Genomic DNA, 24,208 nt, shown 5'->3' on the forward strand with positions numbered 1-24,208 from the left:
CTTTAAAGAAAAAAATGTCAACTGTGACAGTTCTGTCTACCTGGAAACTTGAAGCAGAGAGCAGTTTACTCGTTCTGTATCTTAATGAGAAAGAAACAAAGGTTTCTGTGGTGAGTGGGAGAACGATGTTCTTTTGCATCGTACAGGGACTAGTCGATGTTTTCAGGCAGGAGCCCAGATGACAGGGTGGGTGACTACGTGAACACGTGGATGACAAGCGAAGCGTTGAAGGGGGACATCTGACAGCTGATAGTCCAGCCTCTTCACAAAGGATGGAGACCTGTGCTGTTCACCTTTCAGTTCTAGGTGGCTCAGTTTAACCCAGCTAATGTAACAGGGCTGTCAAATACAACTTGTGTGTAGGCTAAATGAATAGTGTAGCAGTCTGAACGGGAGAGGTGATATTTACACTTATCCAGCACTGACCTGGCCATTCCCAGTCAGTTCTGGGTGCTGCATTTTACGAAGGGCATAAATGACCATGTGATCAGGTTGGTAAGGGGTCTAGATCCCAGGTCTTAGGAGAAATGACTGAATAAACTGAGAATGCTTGGGCTTAGCCGGGGTGTGATCATCTTCCCCATGCACTGGAAGTTGTCCCATAGAAAAGGACTTAGGTTGTGTATTTGAGTCTTCCCAACTCCAGAGAATATAAGGAAGGCCAGTAGGAGAAAGTCACCAGAAAGAGCTTTCAAATCAAAATATGAAGCTAGTTCCCAAAAGTTAGGATCATTAAAAAAAATGGAAGAGGCTCTTTTTTATTTAGGTGCCTACATAAACTGGTTGACTGTTTTGAGGGATGATACAGAGAGAATTGAATTATTTGGTAGGAAATTGTTCCTTTGAGACTTCTTGTCTTCCACTCCAGAATCTGTCAAAATGGCCAAGTGGCTTCAGCACCCCCCTCACTGGTATCATTCCATCTAGAAGCTTACTAGGTTCTTCTAAGCTTGAAAATGCTGGAGATGCTGAACGCTGTCAGACAGAAGAGCAACCACTTACCCAATTCTTTGTGCCTCCACCTCACTGTCTATAAAATAAGGGTACTGAAGTAAATGATCGCCAAGATAATTCCAAGTGCAAACATTCTGAGGAGGAAATACAGAGATTTTATGATTTGGTGATAAATATGATAAAATATTCCACAATTAATTTATTTAAAACTTAGATTGAAGACTATTTGAAGAAGACACTGTTGAGCTTCTCAATTTGTTGAAAGGACGTCCTGGTACGGTGTTTTGGTTTTTAATATTTGAAAGAATTTTTATTAAGTAAAACGTTGTGTAATGAAGAACTCAACTAGGTAAAGTAAATGTTCTAGCAAACTGGATCTCCCTCTGATTTGTTATTAGAGTGGTCACGTATATAAAGAAAAGGGTGCAGGGTGATTGTCCTGTGAGACGCTGTGGGGGGTTGGTGTGTGATAATTTCATGAGCCCACAAACCTTATTTTTATTGTTATTAAAAGTTACCATGATTTCTTTTGTTGTACTATAAAAGTGCAGTCAACATCCTTTCCTGTAGAAGAGCTAAGATGGACATTTGTGACCTGAACTGAGTGTGTTTTATGATTTTATTCTATTGAGTACAGTTGTGAGTATACAGTAGATACTAATTATTAGTGACATTAGTTGAAAGAATGAATGAATGATAACCTGTTTTCCTCTTTTCTTTACTTCACATTCATATATGTAAGTCAGATGGGGCTTCCAGAAGTTAGTTATTCACAGTTTGGAAAGAGTCAAACTGGATTATTGTTGCCAAAATACACAACAGATGTTGTATCATAAAATAAGGAAAAGAGAAAAACTGGTCAGTGACTAATAACATTATGATAGTTTGTGAAGTCTGTGTGTATAGAAATAGCAATGGAAATTTCTACAAAACAACCTGTATATTCGTGGTCTGAAATGTGTGCTTTTGTATTATGGGTGGATGTGGTCTAGTACTTAGTCATCATTTAAAACTATACAGTGATAACTTCTAAGGAATTTTTAAACTTCTTTTATTGGTATATAAGACATGAACTGTGGTCATTAAAATTCCTATCAGTATTGTCTTAGTTTATGTTGAAATGTAACTTCAAACACGAACGTGGTTTCAGATTGTCTATTGTAACATCATCCACTACATTTTATTGGGACTTCTATAAATTAATTACCTCAAAAAACATGTTCTGTGGTGCGATCTCTCAGGTACAACCAAAATAGTTTTCTTATTACCAAGAGACCCACAGGCTGTATTTTGAGTGTATATATGAAACTGTATGTTTTAATCTCACTAAAAATAATAAAACAAGATGCTTTTTAAAATAAAAGGCAAATTCTGGTTCGCCATTTTAAAGAGAAACTCAAGTCGGCAGAGATCGCTTCTCGGCCTCTTGGCTAAGATCAAGTGCATTTAGTCGGCAGATATTTTTTAAGCAAGCCCTCTGTGCCAGGCATGGTTTTAGAGAGTGGTGATAACACAGCAAACAAACAGGCAGAATCCCAGGCTCCGTGGAGTTTCCCACCAGGCGGGGAGACAAATGATAAATAAGTCACACAGTAGATGATGAGCTTGTAGGTGCTGTGGGGAAAGGAAACAGAGAATGCAGAGTGGGGATGGGTCTGTAATGTGGGGTAGGGGCTGCACTTTGGAATGAGGCGGCCAAGAAGGACCTCCCTGAGAAGGAGCCTTTTGAGTAAAGACCGGAAGGGCGTGAGGGAGTAAATGGCCCACATGTCTGTGGGAAGGTGGCCAGGACAGGCATGTGCCGTGGGGCACCAAGTGAGACATACCTTGTCCAGCATGGCTGGAACAGCGACAGCTAGTGGTGGGGAGGCCAAGTAGAGGGAGGAGTAGCAGTGGAAGACCCAGTCTGAGGTCTGGGTTGTGGGGCCTTGCCAGGTCTTTGTAAAGACTTTGGCTTTTACTCAAGGCTGGGGACTCACTGGAGGATTTTAAGCCCAGGAGTGACTAATTTGCACTTTTTAATGGGAAGAATACACAGCTACTTAATCAACTTTGTTTGGGTTTAGATAAGTTGAATTGGAACAAAACAGGTTTTTTGTGTAGTATTTAGAATGGCAATTTAAATAAGTCTCTGTTGCAGAGATTAATTCTGAGAGGGAATGTGTAGCTCAGGGTCTGGCGTGGAATAGGTAAGGAGGTCAGTTAACATTTACTAGATGAGGAAGAGAAGAATTTTCCACACAACAACCAGAACATTCTTTCAGGAAAGACAACTACATATTTGCTTTGATTTGCTCTTGGACATATGTCTCATTCAACTACAGTCACAAAGAGGAAGTTTGTTTATAGAAAGCTATTGCCAACATTTTAAGCTATTTTCTCTATTAATATATATTTCAAAGCTTAAAAATTCATGGAGAAGAAAATTATTTTCTCTTGTAAACTTTCCATCTTTGCTGAATAATTCTTAAGACTGCTGAGTGTGCAGAGTTGAGAGATCAGCAGAGATGATGGTTATAAAGTAGATCAGATAGTTTTTGTTCCCTAACAAACCATTCTAAACCTGGTGACTGGGACGTGTAGGTGGCTCTGTTGAGCATCAGACTCTTGATTTTGGCTCAGGTCATGATCCCAGGGTTGTGGGATCAAGCCCCATGTGGAACCTGCTTAAGATTCTCTCTCTCTCTCTCTCTCTCTCTCCCTCCCTCCCCCCTTCCCCTCCCCCTTCCCCCCTCTCCCCCTTTCCCCCTCCCCCTCCCCCTCTTCCTCTCCCTCCCTCTGCCCCTCTCCCCCATTTGTACATACTCTCTCTCAAAAATTTAAAAAAAAATTGAAAATGAGGGGCGCCTGGGTGGCTCAATTGGTTAAGCATCTGACTTTGACTCAGGTCATGATCTCACGGCTCATGGGTTCGAGCCCTGCGTCAGGCTCTGTGCTGACAGCTGGCTCAGAGCCTGGCACCTGTTTCAGATTCTGTGTCTCCCTCTCTCTCTGACCCTCCCCTGCTCACGCTGTCTTTCTCTCTATCTCTAAGAAATAAATAAAAAACATTTTTAAAAAAATTAAAATTAAAAAAATAAGTCTCTGTTCATTAAAGTTGCTTTGTTAGTTTTTTTTATAATCAGACAAATATTGAGAGTCAATGTAAGAATTTAAATTAGGTATTAGGGGGATGCAATGCTAAGTAAAATATTGTGCTTTCCTTTTTTATTTTAATGTTTTTTTAATGTTTTATTTATCTGAGGGAGAGAGAGAGAAACAGCATGAGCAGGGGAGGGTCAGAGAGAGAGGGAGACACACAATCCGAAACAGGCTGCAGGCTCTGAGCTGGCTGTCAGCACAGAGCCCGATGCAGGGCTCAAACCCACGAACCGTGAGATCATGACCTGAGCCGAAGTCGGACGTGTTAACCGACTGAGCCACCCAGGTGCCCCAAATATTGTGCTTTGTGACAGAATTTGATAGGAGATGTTTTAAAACCCTGTATAGGTAAAATGTGATCATAAAAATAATCTCAAAATGGTTAGACCTAAATGTGAGGCCTGAAACTATAAAACTCCTAGAAGACACAAGCAGTAACCTCTTTGACATACACACTTTTTTCTAGATATGTCGTCTCAGGGAAAGGAAACAAAAGCAAAAATAAATTTTTGGGACCACACCAAAATAAACAGCTTTTCCACAGTGAAGGAAACCATCAAGAAAACAACAAGGCAGCCTACCAAATGGGAGAAGATCCTGCAAATGATTTATCTTATGAGGGGTTAATATCTGAAATATGTAAAGAACTTATGCAACACAACACCAAAAGGCCCCACAAATAATTCAATTAAAAAATGGACAGACCTTGACTAGACATATTTCCAAAGAAGATCTACAGATAGCCAACAGATACATGAAAAGGTGCTCATTTGTCAGGGATGTGCAGATCAAAACCACACTGAGATATCATCTTAATCTGTCAGAATGACTACAATCAAAAAGACAAGAAATAACAAGGCAAGGATGTGGGGAGAAAAAAGAAACCCTCATACACTGTTGATGGGAATGTGAATTGGTGCAACCACTGTGGAAAACAGTATGGAGGTTCCCTAAAAAATTAAAAATAGAATTACTGTATGATCCAGTAATTCCATTACTGAGTATTTACCCAAAGAAAATGCTAATTAAAAAAGATAAATTGGGGTGCCTGGGTTGCTCATTCGGTTGAGCATCCGACTTCAGCTCAGGTCATGATCTCATGGTTCGTGGGTTTGAGCCCCACATCGGCTCTATACTGACAGTTAGTTCAGAGCCTAGAGCCTGTCTTTGGATTCTCTGTCTCCCTCTCTCTCTGACTCTCCCCTGCTCATGCTGCTTCTCTCTCTCTCTCAAAAATAAATAAAACATTTTTAAAAAAAATAATAAATGACATGTGTGTTTATTGCAGCGTTATTTACAGTAGTCGCGATATGTAAACAACCCAAGGGTCCACTGATAGACGAAAGGCTAAAGATGGAGCGTGCACACGTGTGCGTGTACACACACACACACACACACACACACACAAAGGAATATTAACCATAAAAAAAAGAATGAGGAATGAGATCTTGAGGGCACTTGTTGGGATGAGCACTGGGTGTTGTATGTAAGTGATGAGTCACTGGGTTCTACTCCTGAAAGCAATACAACACTGTTATGTTAACTAACTTGAATTTAAATAAATTATGTGCTCAAAAAAATGAGATCTTGCCATGGGAAACAACATGGATGGACGTAGAGGGGATAATACTAAGTAAAGTAAGTCAGAGAAAGACAAACACCATATGATTTTACTCATATGTGGAATTAAAGAAACAAAACGAATGACCAAAGAAAACAAGAGACAAATGGAAAAACAGACTCTTAAATAAAGATAACAAACTGGTGGTTGCCAGAGGGGAAGTGAGTGTAGGCAAGGGAATCAAGAGTACATTTATTGGGTGTAAAGGGAGGGAGAAAAACAGAAAGACCAGCCAAATGTCTACTGAAAGAATATTTAGAGCACCAAATCCCTTCCTTGCCTCAGATTGGTAGATGGCTGCCAAGTCTACCAATCTCACCCCAGCAGAAGTCTGGGGTTTCATTCTCTGGAGAGGTCTCTGAACTGTAGGATACGAGGCATATCCTAACCCCTCACCCCTATCCCTAACACTAACCCTAACTCTGTTCCCCTGGAAAGATCTCTGAACTACTGGATACCAAGCACATGCTTTAACTCTAACCCCAACCCTAATCCTAGATTTAAAAAAAAAAAAAAAAGAGTACATATCATGAGCACTAAGTAATGTATAGAAATGTTGAATCACTATATTGTATACCTGAAATAAATATAACCATATGCTACTTATACTACTTCAAATAAAAGTAAATAACAAAAAAGACTAGAATTATAGCCACGAGGTTATTCTCATAATTACTATCCCATTTTGAAAAAAAAAAAAATGGTCATACAGCTGTTCAAGAGTAAGGATGATCTTATGGCCCTAAATTGAATGGGCTTCCGGGCTGTGCCAAGCACTGTGATGCATGCCGGAGGATCCAATCCAGGAGGATGCATTTCCTTCCCTGCTGTGGGAGGTACTTTGTCTAGGAGGCGAGCCAGACAAGTGAGGCATTTGAAGCTGATCCACTGTCCTGCCTGCATGCCTTGGCTGCTCTGTCTCCATCCTCCTTCTCGCAAGTGGAGAAAGATTGCATCTGACACATGTGTGTTTCCGGTCCTTACCAATGTCTGACACTCAGGTGCTCGCTAGGTCCTTACCGGTGTCTGGCACTTAGTTGCTCGCTCGCTATTTGGGGTTTTTCCCAATCCTAGTATTTGCTGCATTCTCGTAGATGCCTATAGATGCTGCTGCCATCTTTCACATTTGCAGTGTATGCTTGCTTTCATTTTGTTTTTGGAAGCAGAATTGAGAGGACAGTGTGATGTAGTTGTTTGTTTTTTTTTTAATAACATGATCTTTATCAAAGACGGGAAAATTTTGCACAAGAGGCCAAGAGTGTTCTGTGTTTCCACAAAAGTGGCAATGAGAACATTTCTTGCACTTTTTTGTGTGTGGTAAAGATATACTCATGCCACTCACCAAACACACGCACCACCACCAACAGCACAGAGGAAAAATAAAAGCTACATTGAGTCATTAAGCCAAGCGTCTAATGATGAGTGGGTGCAAGCACGTGCCCAGACCACTCTCCTCATTCATGCTTCCTGCCTAGCCCTTGTGGGAATGTGAGTGTGCAGTCCTGGAGCTAATTCCTGGAGATTAGAGACTGCTGCTTAGGCATAGACATAGATGGAGCTCCTGAAGCTGGGCTGCCGCCTCACACAGTGCCCAGGAGATCCACTGATTGAAACAGTGAAACTGAGGTAACTTCTAGGGCAGAGGACGGAGCTTCTGGCCACCCAGAGGAGCCGGAGTAGTATCCTCAGGAAAGGATTGAGCTGTCGCACGCGGAAAGTGTTTCCTAGGCAGAAAAGTGGAAAGGACATTTAGGTTGGAAGAATAACTTGCGTCAGTGAATGGTCAATAGAGCCTACTGTGCCCAGGGAGCATCCTTGGGGGTTGAGATGACGGGGAGGAACCAGATCGGGAGAAGGGAGAGAAGGGCAGTTGTGGGAAACCACACTAATAAGCACGAATTGGAGTGCTTTGCTATTTCATGCTAATATTTACATTTCCTCTTTGGATCCCGGGCACCTGTGGAACGATGGGTTTAAATAGGGTTGTGACATGATCACTGTTTTGTGTGTCAGCAGTTTAAGAGATGGATTAGAGAGAAACAACACTTTAATTAGACACTGCGACTCTTGAGTATGTTAAGTTGAAGGTATCAAATTGAGTTTCATAACCAAGGGGAGGGCAGGCAGACAGTTTGGGGACTCCATTTTTGTAATCAATGCTGTGGAATGGCTTGCGATGATACCAAAGAGAGACTGGAGTAAGAAGAGGCGATGGTGATCCCTGGAGAGGCCAGAAGAAGAGTGGGTGGCAGGAAAAATCTGGGGGACCAGCAAAAACAGGTTTTAAGGTGGGGTGGGGTAGGGGTTTGAGGAAGGGAAGGCAGGAGCGGGAAGGGGGTCCAGTACTATAATGATCTATTTGGACAGTGTGAGATGAGACTTTGGGGTGTGAGCACGATAAATTACGTTTGTCGCTTTTGTTAAAACCTCTTTCATTAGATTTAAGTCATTCATGGGAAGAAAACGTAGCAGCAACTTTAAATTTTCATACAATGCCTGACAACTAGTAGATGCCAGACCACCTTTGCAATAGTTTTAGGAGAGTCAATAAGTATTTAGATAATTAGAGTTTTCACAAAATGTTATTTGTAAGTACACATTATTTCAGATGCGATGCACATATAGAATCCAGCTTGTATATCTGAGACCATGCTTTCAGATAGAAATAAAATTAGAAGCAATATGACTTCAAATATATATTTGCTATTGGTATTTTAAATTGAGGATTATAATACAGTGACTTGTTTGTTTGTTTGTTTGTTTGCATAGCCTGGCACCTGTGTTTGCTCTGTTTGTACCATTTTACTGCTCCATACCAAGAGTCCAAGTGGCACAAATTCTGGGCCCGTTGTCCATCACAAACAAGACGTTGATTTATATACTAGGACTACAGGTACGGTACGCATTTTTATGTTCATCTTGCTTTAACCAGAGCTTTTTTTTTTTTTTGGTCGGGGCAGGGGGGGTCTTTTTCTCATTTGATCTCCTTGAAAACAGTGTTTTTTTTCCCATAAGTTTGGCTTCATGATCTATATCAAACGTTCAAAGGAAGTGTTACAGAACAAGAACATCAAGGCATATAAAGTACTAGAATGCTTTCATAGTCTTTAGAAATCTGATAAGAGCTTTCACTGTAATTTGTATCAGTGGAAAGTATTTTAATTTCATTATACAATTCTGTGTAAGTACCTTTTAAAAATCACAGTATGAAGTGGAAACAAACGAGAACCGTCGAAGGGTGGAAAGTGGAAATTCACTGTCAAAATTAATGACTCCAGTGTCACAGATAGAGCGCTGAAGAAACCAGACATGCGTTACCAACTCTCTGACTCCTGTGCTGCATGGCCACTTGGCTAAGTGGTTTGATGCAAAGTGTTGAGAGTTCTTATTGTTTGATCTAAATTGAAAAAGGTTACGTTCACCAGTATCCAGTGTCATTGACCTACCTCTGCTGGGTTCCAGGCCAAGTGACAGAAGTTACATGATTTTCATTTTCTCCCTGTAATACTCATCACTTTTCTTTCACTCTCAGAGCTTTTGATGTGAACTTTTATTCTTCTGTTTCCTGCAGCACTATGGCCTTTTGATCCACTGTTAATACTCATAACATTCCTTATCCCACATATATCAAACCGGATACTAGTGTCTCTGTCAAATGCCCTCCTCTCTCCCCTTTTAACCTTTGGTATTTCCTCCAGTCTGTCTAGGATGCTGTCAGGTGTTATCAGTGGTTCATCTAGGGTGAGTGTTTCCTCACCGCTTTTACAACTGTTTCTCATGAAATGTTTATTCTTCATCTCTCAGCCTACATACAATTACACTCTCCCTTATCCTTCCTAATGTTGTATCACCTAATAGCCCCTTTCTGCAGTTTATTCCTGCTAGAGGGATTTGCTGTGGCATGTTTACTTTTTTAAAGATGTTAATTTTTTTTTTTTAAGAGAGAGAGTGAAGGAGAGGGACAGAGAGAGAGAATCTTAAGTAGGCTCCACACCCAGTGCAGAGCCCAGCAATGGAGCTCAGTCTCAGGACCGTGAGATCATGACCTGAGCCAAAATCAGGAGTCAGATGCTTAACTGACTGAGCCATCCACAGACCCCACATGTTTACTTTTTAAGACCTGTGACATCAGAAGGCAGAATGCAGTGGTGGAAGAGTGCCCTGCACCTGGGGCAGGAGACCCAAGTTCTAGTTCTAGCAAGGCACGGAGACGTGGTCAGTTTTGGAAGCCTTCTGAGCCTCTTGTTGACCGAAGTTATAGAGCATCCTTGAGGGTGAAACATGTTCTATTAATTACGGTGTGAGAGTTCAGTGGAGTGTTATGGAAAGTCTTTGAAGCCAAGTGGACTTTGGTTTGATTACTTGCTCTGGTAGTTATTTGCTTTGTCACTTTTCTGAGCTCCTGTTTGCTGATCTGTAAAGATAATGTCTATCTTACAAGGTCCCTTGAAGAATTAGAGATAATAGTGTTGGTCATTCAAGATAATCCAAACAGATAATAAGAACTAAGTCATTTGGTTCCAAAATTAATTAATTAATTAATTAATGTCTCTTGGTTTTTCTGAAATTGTGCATGTTATTTTCTTTCTTTCTTTCTTTCTTTCTTTCTTTCTTTCTTTCTTTCTTTCTTTCTTTCTTTCAGTGAGATAGAAATTACTATCAGAAAAAAGAGGTAGACATGCCTCGTTGGCTTCTTGAAAACATGGATGGCATCCACGGTTCCTTTTGCTTATTCAGTATCAGGTCCCAACCCTCCCCACCTTGATGTGATATGGACCCCTTATTCTCAAAGTGTCTATTCTCTCCCTACCTCTCTCCTCCCTTGATGTTCTGCATCTTTCTGTCTTCTGCATAGCACTTCTTGAAGCCAGGAACATTGGCTGAATGAATGAGGGAAGTGAGTGAATGATTCAGTGATTTTAATCATTATCAGAAGACCAAAAATGTTTGTGAACGTGTCAGATGGCTTGAGAGCCAGTCATGTAATGCCCTTGCTGGGGGCTGTAGAAGATAAAATGAAGCATGAGGTGTAGCACTCTGTCCTCAAGGAGCCCAGCAGTGAGAAACAACATACCTACTGTTAAAACACATGAGCACACAATTGGGACCAAGCAAGCAATAAGATGAGGGGCTTAAGAGTCCAAAGGAAATCATTTTTTATTGACAAAATTCATGATACTCTCTTCTTACTCATGTTTGAGAGATGGCAGCCTGGAGGTCATGATCACTGGGTGGCAGAGCTAGACCAATTGGGTACACTGCCAGCTCCATCACCTGCCAGCTCTCTGACCTTGAACAGATTACTTGACCTCTCAGTTTTCATGGTTAAAATAGGGCTCAAAATAGAACTTACCTCATAGGGTGATTAGGAGGATTCAGTAAGTTTAATAAATGAAAAGCATTAAGATCGATCCTTGGCACATAGTAAGTGCTATAAAAGCGTTAGCTAAAAACAAATATAAAATAAAACAACAAAAAAGTGTTAGCTATTTTATTATTCTTTATATTTCTAGAATAAAACTACAGAAAAGTATTTTTCCACGTAATTCTCATCCTTGTTATTTTCAAAGTTGTTTATGCTGAATAAGCACCCGTGCTAGGTAAAAGGATTAAATTTTAGATCAAGGGATTAAATTTAAATTTGTAACCAGTGCTCCTTTCTCTGTAAGATAGCACTAAGAACACACTTTGTCAGCCTCCTTTTTGCCTGTACTTTGTCATCTCTTACCTTTGTATCTCACTTCTGTTTATGTTTCTCTCTCTCTCTCTCTCTCTCTCTCTCTCTCTCATGGATCCTTGGTAAATGTGCAGAACTTTGAGATTTTGATCTAGCACAGTGTCTATAGTTAGCCCCTGGTCCTGCTTCTTTGTCTAGGAGCAGAAGTCCCCATATACCCAACATAATGGGATAAATATGAGCAAACTGCAGGCTCTAGATCTTTTCCTTCTCACAGCAACACTTTGAATGTCTTACGACTTTAGTTGTTTACCCTCAGCACAACACTCCTATGTCAATGATTTGGAAAATAAATGGAGAGATTTTATGAGACTTAATTCTGATTACTTTTGCATGGATTACCTCAGTATCATTGTCTGGTTTGCTCTTCCCTGAGTGAGCTGGAATGAGAGGCACCACAGGTAAGCCCAGCAGCCCCGGACGTGCCTGTGTACTCGCACAAGTCAGGCCCCTCCAAAGTTAGAGTGACAGCGATGAGAAATTAAAATGAGAGAACTGTGGAAACTAATGTCACCTGTCATTACTCAGCACCAGGCATGGGATGGTGACTACGTATTTTGTATGTTGTTGGTTGTAATAATTGGTTTGTATGTGGTATTTTACTTTGTTTACATCAGTTAATGTCCACTTGTAAATAAGAATATGCCTGAATTTCACTTATTTTTCTTTGCACAGAAGTGGGCCAAGTGCAAAGAAAAAGTATTATTATTTTCTTTTGGATGACAGAATTGATATTTATTAATTTTCTACTTGTTTATATTCAGAGATATACAATTACTATTTAAATGGTTATCACTGTAGTTATGTAAACAGAAGTGTACTGTGACTGGCGATTGAATTTCATTTTTAGTTGCCTTGTTTTTCTTTTATAGCTTTTCACCTCTGGTTCCTACATCTGGATTGTGGCCATAAGTGGACTTGTAAGTGTGATTTCTCTCCCCTAAACTCACTTTTCTGAAGGAACTTTAGGGAAAATGTCATGTCTCCAGCATTCTTTTAACTGTCAGCTCCATCTCAATGCTACTTCCGTACTAATGCAAAGGGGCCAGTTACATGAGCAGTTAACATGAAGGGGGCCAGTTTGTCTCAGTTTTCAAGGTAATTTTGATGAAGGTTTTAGCAGAGTTTCCTGTTAGTATTTTTTTTTTTTAATTTTTTAATTAATTAATTAGAGAGAGAATGAGCAGGGGAGGGGCAGAGAGAGGGAGATAAAGGATCCAAAGTGGGCTCTGTGCTGACAGCAAAGAGCCTGGTGCAGGGCTCAAACTCACAAACCATGAGGTCATGACTTGAGCAAAAGTCAGACACTTAACCAACTGAGCCACCCAGGTGCCCCTCAAATTTTTTTAAATCTGTTTATTTATTTTGAGAGAGAGAAAGAGAGAGAGAGAGCAAGCGAGCACGGGGGAGGGGCAGGGATAGAGGATCAAAGAAGCAAGTCCTGTACTGTCCGCATGAAGCCTGATGTGGGGCTCAAATTTATAAATCATGAGATCGTGACCTGAGCTGAAATCAAGAGTCTGACCCTTAACTGACTGAGCTACCCGGGCGCCCCTCTTGTTACTGTTTTTTTAAAATTACCTTACCAGTTGAATTCATAGTAGGAAAAAAATGACAGAAAATGAAGTTGGATTTACTAAAAATAACCAGAGATGTTCTGCCTGTTTTGTGAAGAGACATTGTCATGCAAGGGGAAAAATAAGGCAAAATGGAAAGTCAGGTGGACTGGAGAATCGTCAGCGTGTGTGTCCAGAGAATGCAGCGGGGGTGAGCTCAAGGGTTTGGGCCGCGTCTTCACCCGTCTGCCTGCCGTGCTCTTTTATTTTATCAAGCATTTGTCTTAAACTCTATTCGTGAGATATTTAGAAAGAAAGCTAGAACATGAGGTTGAGTTTTATTTTTCATCCATAACTCAAATTTGCACTCCCAAGTTTATATAAAAATAAGGTTATAATTAGTGCGTATGGAACATAGTTTTAACTTTTTTCTTGGGGAAGACTAATGCAGAAGGGATTCATAGTGATATATATAGCATCAGGGGGAAAGGATTTGGAAATAACCATGCACTTCCCCGCAGACGTTTTTTGTGCTATCATGAGTTAGTCTTGTTTCCTGGTGGGTGGGATTTGGGCCCCTGTTCTGTTACTTTAGACCTGCTGTCCTCTCTCCTTCCTTTATGCGCTCTGTGCAGCTTCTGTGTGCTCATTCTTCTCATTTACAGTTTAGTCCTTCATTCCCCAGGCTGCCAGCCCGCATCCTGAGGGTCAAAGTCACTTTGTTTCCCCCTCCAGAAATAACCTGTCTCAGGTGCCCAGATAACCGATTGGCCTCAGGCCCACTGAGCTGACTTCCGGTTTGTGGTCTGCAAACCATCCCAGCCGCTTGGTGTTCCTAAGAATGCCGCTTGGTGTTGCATAGTGACTTGGTGACAGTGTGGGATCAGACCGCATCTGTGGGGCACGGTCACCAGGCTACCTCCTAATCCCCGAATCTCCTCCCGCTTGAACTGTCAGTGTGATGAACAGCTATTTCACTAGTGTGCAAACAGTAGATAGTGCGATGCTCTCATAATGAGAGCAGCACGACAGTCTCCTCTTTCTTTCCAGACACATTTTGTTTCCCTTCACAGTGAGTGGTCTTGAGTCCTGTTTTCAATATTTTCCTAAAACACTGAGGAATTTGAGAAGTACCGGACTGTGTGCTCTTTCACGGTGTTAGTTTACTATTGATTGATTGGCTCTTATTATCCAAACCCCTCTTTAATAACTCATTACGTGACATTTGTTTGAAAACATATCATTTTATATCTTTATAGTTGTCAGACTTGGTTTTAAATCAAGGGCTTGCTCTCACCTCAGAAAGTTTTCTTTTGTGGCATTCAGTGCTCTAGAAGTGGAGGTTGCATTTTTTTCATTTCTTTGTAGTCTTTTTAAAATCTAAAATATGCATGTAGTGGTCAGTCTTTTCCAGTACATGTTTAACAGGTAGTAGGTTCTTATTTAAATTTTTTCTAATTAAGTTTTTATTTTAATTCCAGTATACTAAACATAACAGTGTTCTATTAGCTTGGGGTGCTTGTTGTGATAAGAACTAAGTGACATAGGGAATTGTTGGATTTTTTTTAAGAATCAGAAGTTTAACAAATTTTTAACATAAAAATCCCTTGTTTAAGAAGAGTAAATAGAGGGGGTTCCTGGGTGGCTCAGTCGGTTAAGCGTCCAACTTTGGCTCAGGTCATGATCTTACAGTTCGTGTGTTGAAGCCCCGCATCAGGCTCTCTGCTGTCAGCACAGAGCCCGTTTTGGATCCTCTGTCCCCTTTTATCTCTGCCCCTCCCTGGCCTATGCTTTCTCTATCTCTGTCTCTCCTAAAAACAAATAAACTTAACAACAACAAAAAAAGTAAATAGTATTGCACAGCATTTGGAATATAATTCCCAGAACTTAGCATTTAAACAGTCCATGTATTTGTGAACCCCTCTGAACCCATTGAATTTTCACTTTTAACAGTAATGAATTGAGCCTATGTTGACCTACAACGAACACAAATCTGACGGGCACCTGGGTGGCTCAGTCGGTGAAGCATCCGACTTCAGCTCAGGTCATGATGTCATGGTTCATGGCTTCGAGCCCTGCGTCAGGTACTGTGCTGACGGGTCAGAGCCTGGAGCCTGCTTCAGATTCTGTGTCTCCCTCTCTCTCTGCCCCTCCCCCGTTGCTCTCTCCCTCTCTCAAAAATAAACATTGAAAAAAAATTTTTAAATGAACACAAATCTGACAAATATTCATATCAGTTTTATTCTTCATTATTATTCCACCATAATTAGATGATACTATGTTTACTTACAATAATTAATATCAGTCATAATCACAGCCAGTTTTCCTTTTCTTCATTCCTTACAGTAATGTCAATGCTTGTATTGAATTTAATGAATATTTTATTTCTGACTTTTGCCCACAAAACCATGTTTTTATTATGAAACATTTAGTATAATATAGTACATTTTAGATAAGGCTAATTCTAAGGAAGGATATTAAAATCGTGAATGTTCAGTTTACATATCACTGATTTTGGAATCAGAGTCTGAGATTCACAGAGCCACAGCTTGCCCCAGATGTCTGTTGCTCAACGTGACTTCTCTCCCATGTATATCAAGTGACTTCCCTTTTTTTTTCTTAATCCTAAATAAAATGCTAACAAGAAAATAAGATTCTTACTACCAGAAAGAAAAACAGATGGTGTTCAGTGTTCTGGGGGAATGTTTGGAAACCTGTTCATGAAATTTCACCTTCCAGCGTTGAGTCTACTAGTTCTCCTGACATACTGTGTGTGTTAAGGAAGTGATTTTATTTCAATCTGGCAATTCTGTGCTGTTTAAGAGAAAGAGCTTTTTTTGAAAAAGACATTTGTGTAAAACCTAAGTCACGTGTATCTGCTGTCATAGAAACGACCAACTTTTACTCGTGCTTTTCTGGAAAGCTGCCAACTTCGGACTTATTTTATTTAGTTACTGGTGGATTTATTTTCAGTTGGCTAGTTTTTAATCTCTCCTTGTGTCATTTACTCTTGCATGATTATAAATGTTTCTGAATAGAAAACTTTAAAATACCTCACTGACTGAGAGGAGAGAAGTTGATAGAGTTGAGTCAGGGCAGCACTTACTTAGATAGGAGCCCGCTTTCGGGCTTCAGCGATGTCACAGAGAAAAGGAGGACTACATTTTTTTCCTAGGTTGAGAGGGGAGGAGTACTTAGCTTTCCAGGGGCAGTACTGAGCCAGTTGCCTAGGACAGCTGCCACTCTTCAGTTCTATTTTGTGATCCAGCCCAGATTCCACCTGCTGCCCAGAAAGGGTCAGGGGCATTCAGGCTTTGCTTAGACACCACTTCGAGATTATTCACATGTATCATAAACACGTGTTTTATGTTGTGTTGTTTCTCCTTTGGTAATTCTGGCTTTTAATACCAACATTTAATAACATGGGGTGCGTGGGTGGCTCATTCAGTTAAGCATCTGACTTCGGCTCAGGTCATGATCTCACGGTTTGTGAGTTCGAGCCCTACATCGGACTCTGTGCTGACAGCTCAGAGCCTGGAGTCTGTTTCAGATTCTTTGTCCCCCAGTCTCTCTGCATCTACCCTGCTTACATTCTCTCTCTCTCTGTCTCTCCCAAAAAATAAATTTAAAAAAATATTTTAAAATAATCATTTCCATGAAAGGTCACAAAATTGTAATTGGAAAGCTTGGCTACGATGGCCAAGTGAAATATCTCAGTTGGAGCATGAACTTCGACATGTTAGTGTCCACCTCTTCTTCAGGTCTTTGGTGAGAGGCTTTCGGAAATTGGGGGCATTCTTTATATAGTAACAAGCTCTCTGGTCTTGTTACACATGAATGCTTTCTCTCCTTAAAGACCTTGTTGTTTCCTAATTGAACTTATTTTTTCTTTTTATGCTTCTGCAGAGAGCCTTTGGGCCATCCATATCCCTGTACTTCTTCATTTTCTGCCATTTTATGAATCATAGTAGTGAGTCATTACCACTGGGATGTACCCTAATGCTCAAAAGTTGAAGTCTCAGGCCTGTGCTGATTCTGGAATGATTAAAACAGAAAGAGCCTGCTTTCGCCAATTTTCTTTTTCCAGTTCACATGTTTATCGTCATTTGGTCCTCTTTCGAACTATTTGGGGACCAATTAACAGACAGGCCTATGTTTCTCAGACTCCAGGCTTCTCCCCTTGAGCTATCCTTTGCGGCTTGACTATTTCCTGCGTTCGTTCCCTGTTCTCTACAATATATCAGACTTTGATTAGCTTATGATCAAGCAACCTAGTGTGAAAAAAAAAAATCCGACCTACCCAAAAATAAGATTAGAAACATAGATTGACAGCAGATTATTTAGAACTTTGAATGTGGTTTGAGTTTGTATTTTCTTCTGTAAGTAATGGGGATTTTTAAAGCTTTTCAAACAAAAAAAACTTCGCGGTGGTAGGAGATTACAGAAGTCTCATTATGGTTTGTAAATCATGAAAAAGAGGAAGGGAAAAGTGAGCAATCCTCTAGAAGTCAGGATGCCTCATTTGTGGGCTATCATGGCTTTTTTTTCTCATCCATCAACAGTAGTTTTAAAGAAAAACTATAAAACATTGTCTTTTGGTAGTTGAAAAGAAAAAGCATCAGACAGAACCCTATGGGTTTCTTTTTTAAAATAACATTTACTTACTTACTTATTTATTTATTTATTTATTTATTTTGAGAGAGAGAGAGCAAGAAGAGGAAGGGTAGAAAGAAAGAGGGAGAGAGAGAATCCCAAGCAGTGATGCAGAGCTCAGTCCCACAAATGTGAGATCATGACCTGAGCCAAACTCAGGAGTTGGGTGCTTAACTGATTGAGCCAGTGAGGCACCTCAGAACCTAATGTTGATTGACTTCCCGATCATGGTGTAACGTTAGGTGGAAAGCTGCAGGACTAGCAAAATCTGTGGAAATCTAAACTCTTTAGAGTTAAGTTTAGAGCCCTGACTGCTCCCTCGTGAATGAGAATGGTGTGTTGGGTCCTCTGTTCCTTCTCCTCTGTTTCATGCCTTTTTCTTCTCTTCATGCTTCCTTTTCCTTTTTCTTTCTTCCCTCCTGTTTCCTCTCTGGATTGGCCAAAGAACGATACAATAGAGTGGGTCAGATAACTCATCTGATGCCTGAGTTTTCAGTTCATTGAACTGAGGGCAGACCCAGCAGAGGGAAATCAAAGCTGGATGGAGCTGGTGGAAGGGCCAAGTGTAGACGTGGAAGACGGTTGTGACTCCCCAGGAACATCCAGACGTACAAGGTAGCTTTGCCGTCTTACAGTTAAAGTGGCACGCATAATCCCAACACCACATGGGCTGCTTACCGGCCCATCGCACATCACACGCACAGGTTTTCTCTCTCATGTGGATTCATTTGCTCCTCCTCCCTCAGTCCCCTTTCCTCTCTCTGCCCCTCTCCCCCCTCCTGACCGCAGGGAGCCAGGACCTACTGAAAGAACCCTTCTGTCCCCTGCCATGGCGTGGCAGTTGTCACTCAGTTCAGGGCTGACAGTGTGAACGTCCTGGTAGACAGGCATCCACAGGGAGGGAGTGACCAGTAGACCTTGATTTTTACATGCTTAGTGTAGAATAAACGAGCTTAATATTACGAGTGTCTTGATAAAACTGTCACAGAAGTGCTTATAAAATAAAGGTATAAATATTTTATTGCTGCAATTTATCTTACACCTATAGGCAAAAACCTAGCCTCCTTTCAAAGCCTTTCAAAATTTGGCCTCCTCACGTACCAGTCTAACCCCCATATACTTCAGATCAACTAAGTTTGACTCTTCCCAAACATCTCATCCTGTCTTGGGATTCTGTGCCATTTTGCCGTCGCTTATTCTTTACTTACTATGTACCACGCACTGTGCTATTTCATCAGATACTTCTGTTTGTTCAAAGTATGTGTTGCCCTTTTCTACTGGGGGCCACCCTGTGCTCTGTCAACATCAGCCTCTACTCTGTGACTCACGTTAGCCACTAAAATGGGAGCAGAAGTGATGAATGCTTCTCAAGCAGAAGTTCTGAGAACCGCCGCAGAGCCCCACCATTCCTCTGTTCCCTTTGCCGTGAGAAAAGCACGTGCCAGACAGAAGCTACTCCTTCAGCCCAAACCTCAGAATGAAGGGGGCGCGTGGGGCATGGCTGTGCCGACGTGTAAAATGAATGAAAAATAAATGTTTGCTATAAGCTGCTGAAATTTGGGATGGTCTGTTCCCACAGCATAGACAGCCTCAAGAAAGCAGAGTAATGCAGCTCTTTTCCAAGCACTTTATAAATATTATCTTTTTTTAAAAAATATTTGTTTTGAGAGAGACAGTGAGCGAATGGGGGGAGGGGCAGAGAGAGAGGGAGACACAGAATCCAAAGCAGCCTCCAGGCTCTGAGCTGTCCGCACAGAGCCCAATGTGGGGCTCAAACTCAGGAACCGCAAAATCATGACCTGAGCCGATGTCGGGCACTTAACCGACTGAGCCATCCAGGCGTCCCTATAAAAATGATCTTAATTAGCATTTATAAAAATCTAATGAAATAGGGACTGTTACCCCCATTTTATACATGAAACAAAGGCACAGAGGATTAAGTAATTTGTTAAGAGGGGCACCTGGGTGGCTCGGTCGGTTGAGCATCCAACTTCAGCTCAGGTCATAATCTCACGGTTCGTGGGTTCGAGCCCCACGTCGGGCTCTGTGCTGACTGCCAGCTCAGAGCCTGGAGCCTGTTTCAGATTCTGTGTTTCCCTCTCTCTCTGATCCTCTCCTGCTCACACTATCTCTCTCTCTCTCTCTCCTAGAAATAAATAAAAATATTAAAAAAAAAGAAAAAACAATAAAAAATTTAAAAAAAAATGATTTGTTAAGAATATAAGCTAGTAAGTAGTGAAGACAGAGTTCAAATGCAAGTAGTCTCGCTTCAGTGTCTGTGTCCTAAGAAGTAGATTTGTATAACCACATGCAGTTTCTTCCAACTATATCCCTCCTTTCACCCTCAGATCCCTTTTTTTCTGAGCAAAATCTCACTCATTTAGGTCCTGACTCTGAAGCTTTTTCTGAGTCAGTTTTGTCTTTCAGTTTAGGAATTAGACATTATTCTTTATAATCCCCAGATAATCTATAAATAATTATTGAGTTTCAAAATTCACTATTCACAGAATTCACAAAATAGTTTCTGAGCCATGAAGCATTACTTTGTAATACTTTGTGACCGTCAGGGTGCTTTCAGTGTGTGCTACCACACCAAGTTGTTAACACAAGCTCTGCGGTGGTGGAGAAACTGGGCTTCCCAAATGGGAAATCAAAGATTTCAGAGATGGGGCAACTGAGGGCCAGATTGCACAACTGATGTGTGGCAGCGCCAGCACCAACGGCCAGCTGCCTTGTCCCAGTCCAGTGGGCCCAGAGTCCTTACAGGGCTCGCATCCATGTCTGTTTCAACCATAAGACACGCACAGAGTTATTGTTAGATCCTCCCTTGACTATACCACTAACATGGGGCCCTGTTCATCATCAATTGTAGACATGATTCTGGAGAAAGAACCTGGATATGAAGAAATTTTAAAAGTACCCAGCAGTGCTGAAAGACACATGTCAACTTTCTGTAGCCTTTGTTGTGATTTTTGTGGACTTATCCCCTTGGCTGCCGCTACTGTCCTCCTGATGTGAAGAATCCAGCCTATAGCTGTACTTGCTCTTCTAGGATTAAGATATGTAACTGGTCGTCTGTATAATGGGTTAAAGATGCAGCTCAGGGGTGCCTGGGTAGCTCAGTCACTTGAGTGTCAGCCTTTCCCCCCCCCAGTGTTTATTTCTGAGAGAGACAAACAGACAGCACATGAGCGGGGTGGGGCAGAGAGAGGGACACTCAGAATCTGAAGTAGGCTCTGGGCTTTGAGCTAGCTGAAAGCCCAGAGCCCAGTGCGGGCCTTGAACTAAGAACCGTGAGATCCTGACCCTAAGAACCCTGATCCTGATCCTGAGCAGAAGTCAGACCCTTAACCAACTGAGCCACATAGGAGCCCCTAGTGTCCAGCTCTTGATATCAGCTTAGGTTGTGATCTCATAATTGTAGATCAAGCCCCACATCAGGCTCCACACTGAGCATGAACCTGCTTGGAATTCTCTCTCTGTCACTTTCTGCACCCCCCTCTCAAAGAAATATTAACAAAGTACAGCTCAAACCTCACCTTTCAACAAACGCCTTGTGTTTCTGACATTGTCATGTACAATAAAATGAAATTTTAAAAGGCTTTGAGAAAGTTGAAAGGATAATTTAAAATATGTTAACCTGGAGGCGCCTGGGTGACTCCATTGAGCGTCGGACTCTTGGTTTCGGCTCAAGTCATGATCTCTTGGTTTGTGAGTTTGAGCCCCACAGCAGGCTCTGCACTGGCAGTGGGAGCCTGCTTGGGATTCTTTCTCTCCCTCTCTCTCTATGCCCCTGACCCGCTCATGCGTTTCTCTCTCTCTCTCTCAAAAATAAACAAACTTTAATAAATAAATAAACATTTAAATATATGTATATATATATTAACCTGGTTCAGTAGTGCTGCTGGTCAAAGGAGAAAGAAATGAAGATAAGGACGAGGTTACCAAGAAAACACTCATACTTTATAAATTTTAGATGATTACTGGTAGATTATCATGTCAGTTGCAGCACAGAGCATTTTCCCACAGGGTTTCCTCATTGTTTTCCTATCAAGAGATGGAAAGTCTTCAGTCAGTTTTGGTTATCTCTTTAAACTGTTTCTTGATTGCTTTTTTTTAAAATAGAACCGTACAGTGTTCCTTCCTTTTTGGGACTGCTTGTGTTGATATTTCTCTTCTACCTTATTGATAGCCTATGGGAAAGGACTATGGTAAAATCAATGCATGCAGTTTTGAGTTTATTAATTATAAACAGTGGCATAGCTTACTACCAAAAAGTTAGCTGGTAACATTTTCAATATATCAGAAGTTTTTGCTGCTAAAGATTGTTTTTAGTTTACTAAAGTCCCACCTCTTATAAAATTGAAAAGAAGATTTTATGTATCTAGAAATGTCTAGATCATTCTAGATTTTCACATTCACTTTCTTATGAAAACTTCTTTTTCTCCAAAACTTTAGTTTATTAAGTTATTATTTATATACGGTAAAATTTACTAGTTTTGAGTGTACGTTTTGGTGAATTTTGGTAATTCTATACAGTCGTGTCACTACCATCACAATCAAGATAATTGTATATAGTCATGTAACCAGCACTACCATCAAGGTAGAAAACAGCCCCCTCACCTTGATCATTTTTTCATTCCTTTTGCTTTTGCTCTGTCTTCTTACCCAACTGCCATTCACAGGTAATGACATAATTCTTTATGTCATTTTAGTTTGGCCTTTTCTAAAATTTCATATAATTGGAATTATATGTGTGAAGTCTCTTGTATTTTACTTCTTTCAGGTAACGTGCTTTTAAGATTGATCTTTGTCTTATTACTCTTGGTCCTTGTTACTGAGTTAACCTGTGGTATGGTCATACCACAGTTTGTCCGTTTACCCATAAATGGACATTTGGGTTGCTTCCAGGTTTGAGTTGTTAGAAATAATGCTGTGTTGGACATGCTTCCACTTCCCTTGGGTGAATATCTAACAGCAGAATTGCTGAGTCATATGATAAATGTATGTTTAACATCATAAAGTCTTATAATATGGTCTTACCGTGGCTGTCCCATTTTGCATTCCCACCCATCAGCACATGAGGGTTCCAGTTGTCCACATCCTTGCTAACACTTGGTTTTGTCAGGTGTTTTAACTTCAGCCATTCTGGTTGGCATGTAGTGATACCTTAGGTTTTAATTTGCATTTCTTTAATGACTAATGGTTTGAACACCACCTTTTCTTCTGACTGTTGGCCATTTGTATATCTTCCTTTGTGGGGTTATCTGTTCAAATATTTTACACACTTTTTCATTGGGTTATATTTGTCTTATAATAGTTAAAAGGATTCTTTTTATATTCTGGACATAAGCCCTTTGTTGGATATATTTTGTAAAAATTTTATCCCAGTCTGTGGCCTGCCTCTTTGTTTCCTTAACTATGTCTTTCAGTGAGCAAAAGTTTTTAATTTTGATTAATTGAGTGTTTCAATTTTTAAAATAGTCTGTGCCTTTGTGTCTTATTTAAGAAATCTGTGTGAATACAATTCCACAAAGATTTTTAGTCAGTATTTTCTTCTAGAATTTAAGAGTTCGGCTATTGCATTTAGGTCTGCGATCCCATTTGGGTGTAATTCTTGTGAGGTAAGAGTTGAGACATATTTTTTCCATATAGTTATCTAGTATCACTCCATCACCATTTGTTGAAGAGACTGTGCTCCTTTGCATTACCTTGGCAGCTTTGTTGAAAATCAGTTAACCAGTGTGGGTCTCTTTCTTAACTTTTTTTTTCTATCCCAGTGATTTATATGTCTGTTTTGTACCAATACAGTCATAGTACCATTCCGTCTTGTATAATTTTGCTTTATGTTAAGTTGAAATCAGATAATGTCAGTCTTCCAGTGTTTTCTTTTTCAAAACTGGCTTAGCTATTTTTGGAACATTTACTTTCCATATGCATTTTTAAATCAGCTTATAATTTCTTTAAAAAAAAGTAGTTAAGATTTTGTTTGGGATTTCACGGAAACTATAGATCAGCTGGGGAGAATCGCCATTGTGATGATTTGAAAATATGCCCACAAATCCTTTTAGAATTCAAGAAATGGAGTTTAATTACTCCTCTTCTGGAGAGTGGCCTACACTTAGCAATTCACTATGACAGAAATGATGGCGTGTGACTCCAAAGAACAGGTCATAAAAGACACAGATGCTTCCGTCTTGCTCCCTCAGATCATTTGCTCTGAGGGAAGCCAGCTGCCCCGTCCGAAAGACAGTGAAGCAGCAATATAGACAGGTCCACATGGCAGGTCCTCCTGCCAGCAGTCAGCACTAATTTGCCAGTTGTGTTTTGAGCCACCGTGGAAGCTGATCCTTCATGCCCAGTCATCATATGAGCACAGGTGGGCTGACATCTTTAACTACAGCCTCATAAGAGACCTTGAGCCACAGTCACCCAGTGAAGCTGCCCTCAGATTTCTGACCTTATATTCTGTGCGTATGACGGATGCTTACTGTGTTAAGCCAGTGAGTTTTGGGTAATTTGTTATTCAGTAATAAATAACTAATA

General features: G+C 40.7%; 1 protein-coding gene across 3 annotated transcripts in view; it reads left to right on the forward strand.

Annotated features, from left to right (window-relative positions):
• Window positions 1–24,208, forward strand: part of UBAC2 (UBA domain containing 2) — a 176,719-nt gene that overhangs the window by 104,695 nt on the left and 47,816 nt on the right. For all 3 annotated transcript variants that reach the window (XR_005531795.1, XR_005531794.1, XM_039252528.1), the window contains exons 5-6: window positions 8,486–8,609; window positions 12,326–12,373. Coding sequence is in view for 1 of the 3 variants with exons in the window: in XM_039252528.1 (XP_039108459.1) it covers window positions 8,486–8,609; window positions 12,326–12,373 (172 nt within the window). In the remaining 2 variants the exon portion in view is untranslated. The remainder of the gene's footprint in view (window positions 1–8,485; window positions 8,610–12,325; window positions 12,374–24,208) is intronic.

This window comes from Hyaena hyaena, unplaced genomic scaffold (genome assembly GCF_003009895.1).
Source record: "Hyaena hyaena isolate Hyena2069 unplaced genomic scaffold, ASM300989v1 scaffold_418, whole genome shotgun sequence".
In the NCBI taxonomy this organism is placed as follows: Eukaryota; Metazoa; Chordata; class Mammalia; order Carnivora; family Hyaenidae; genus Hyaena; species Hyaena hyaena.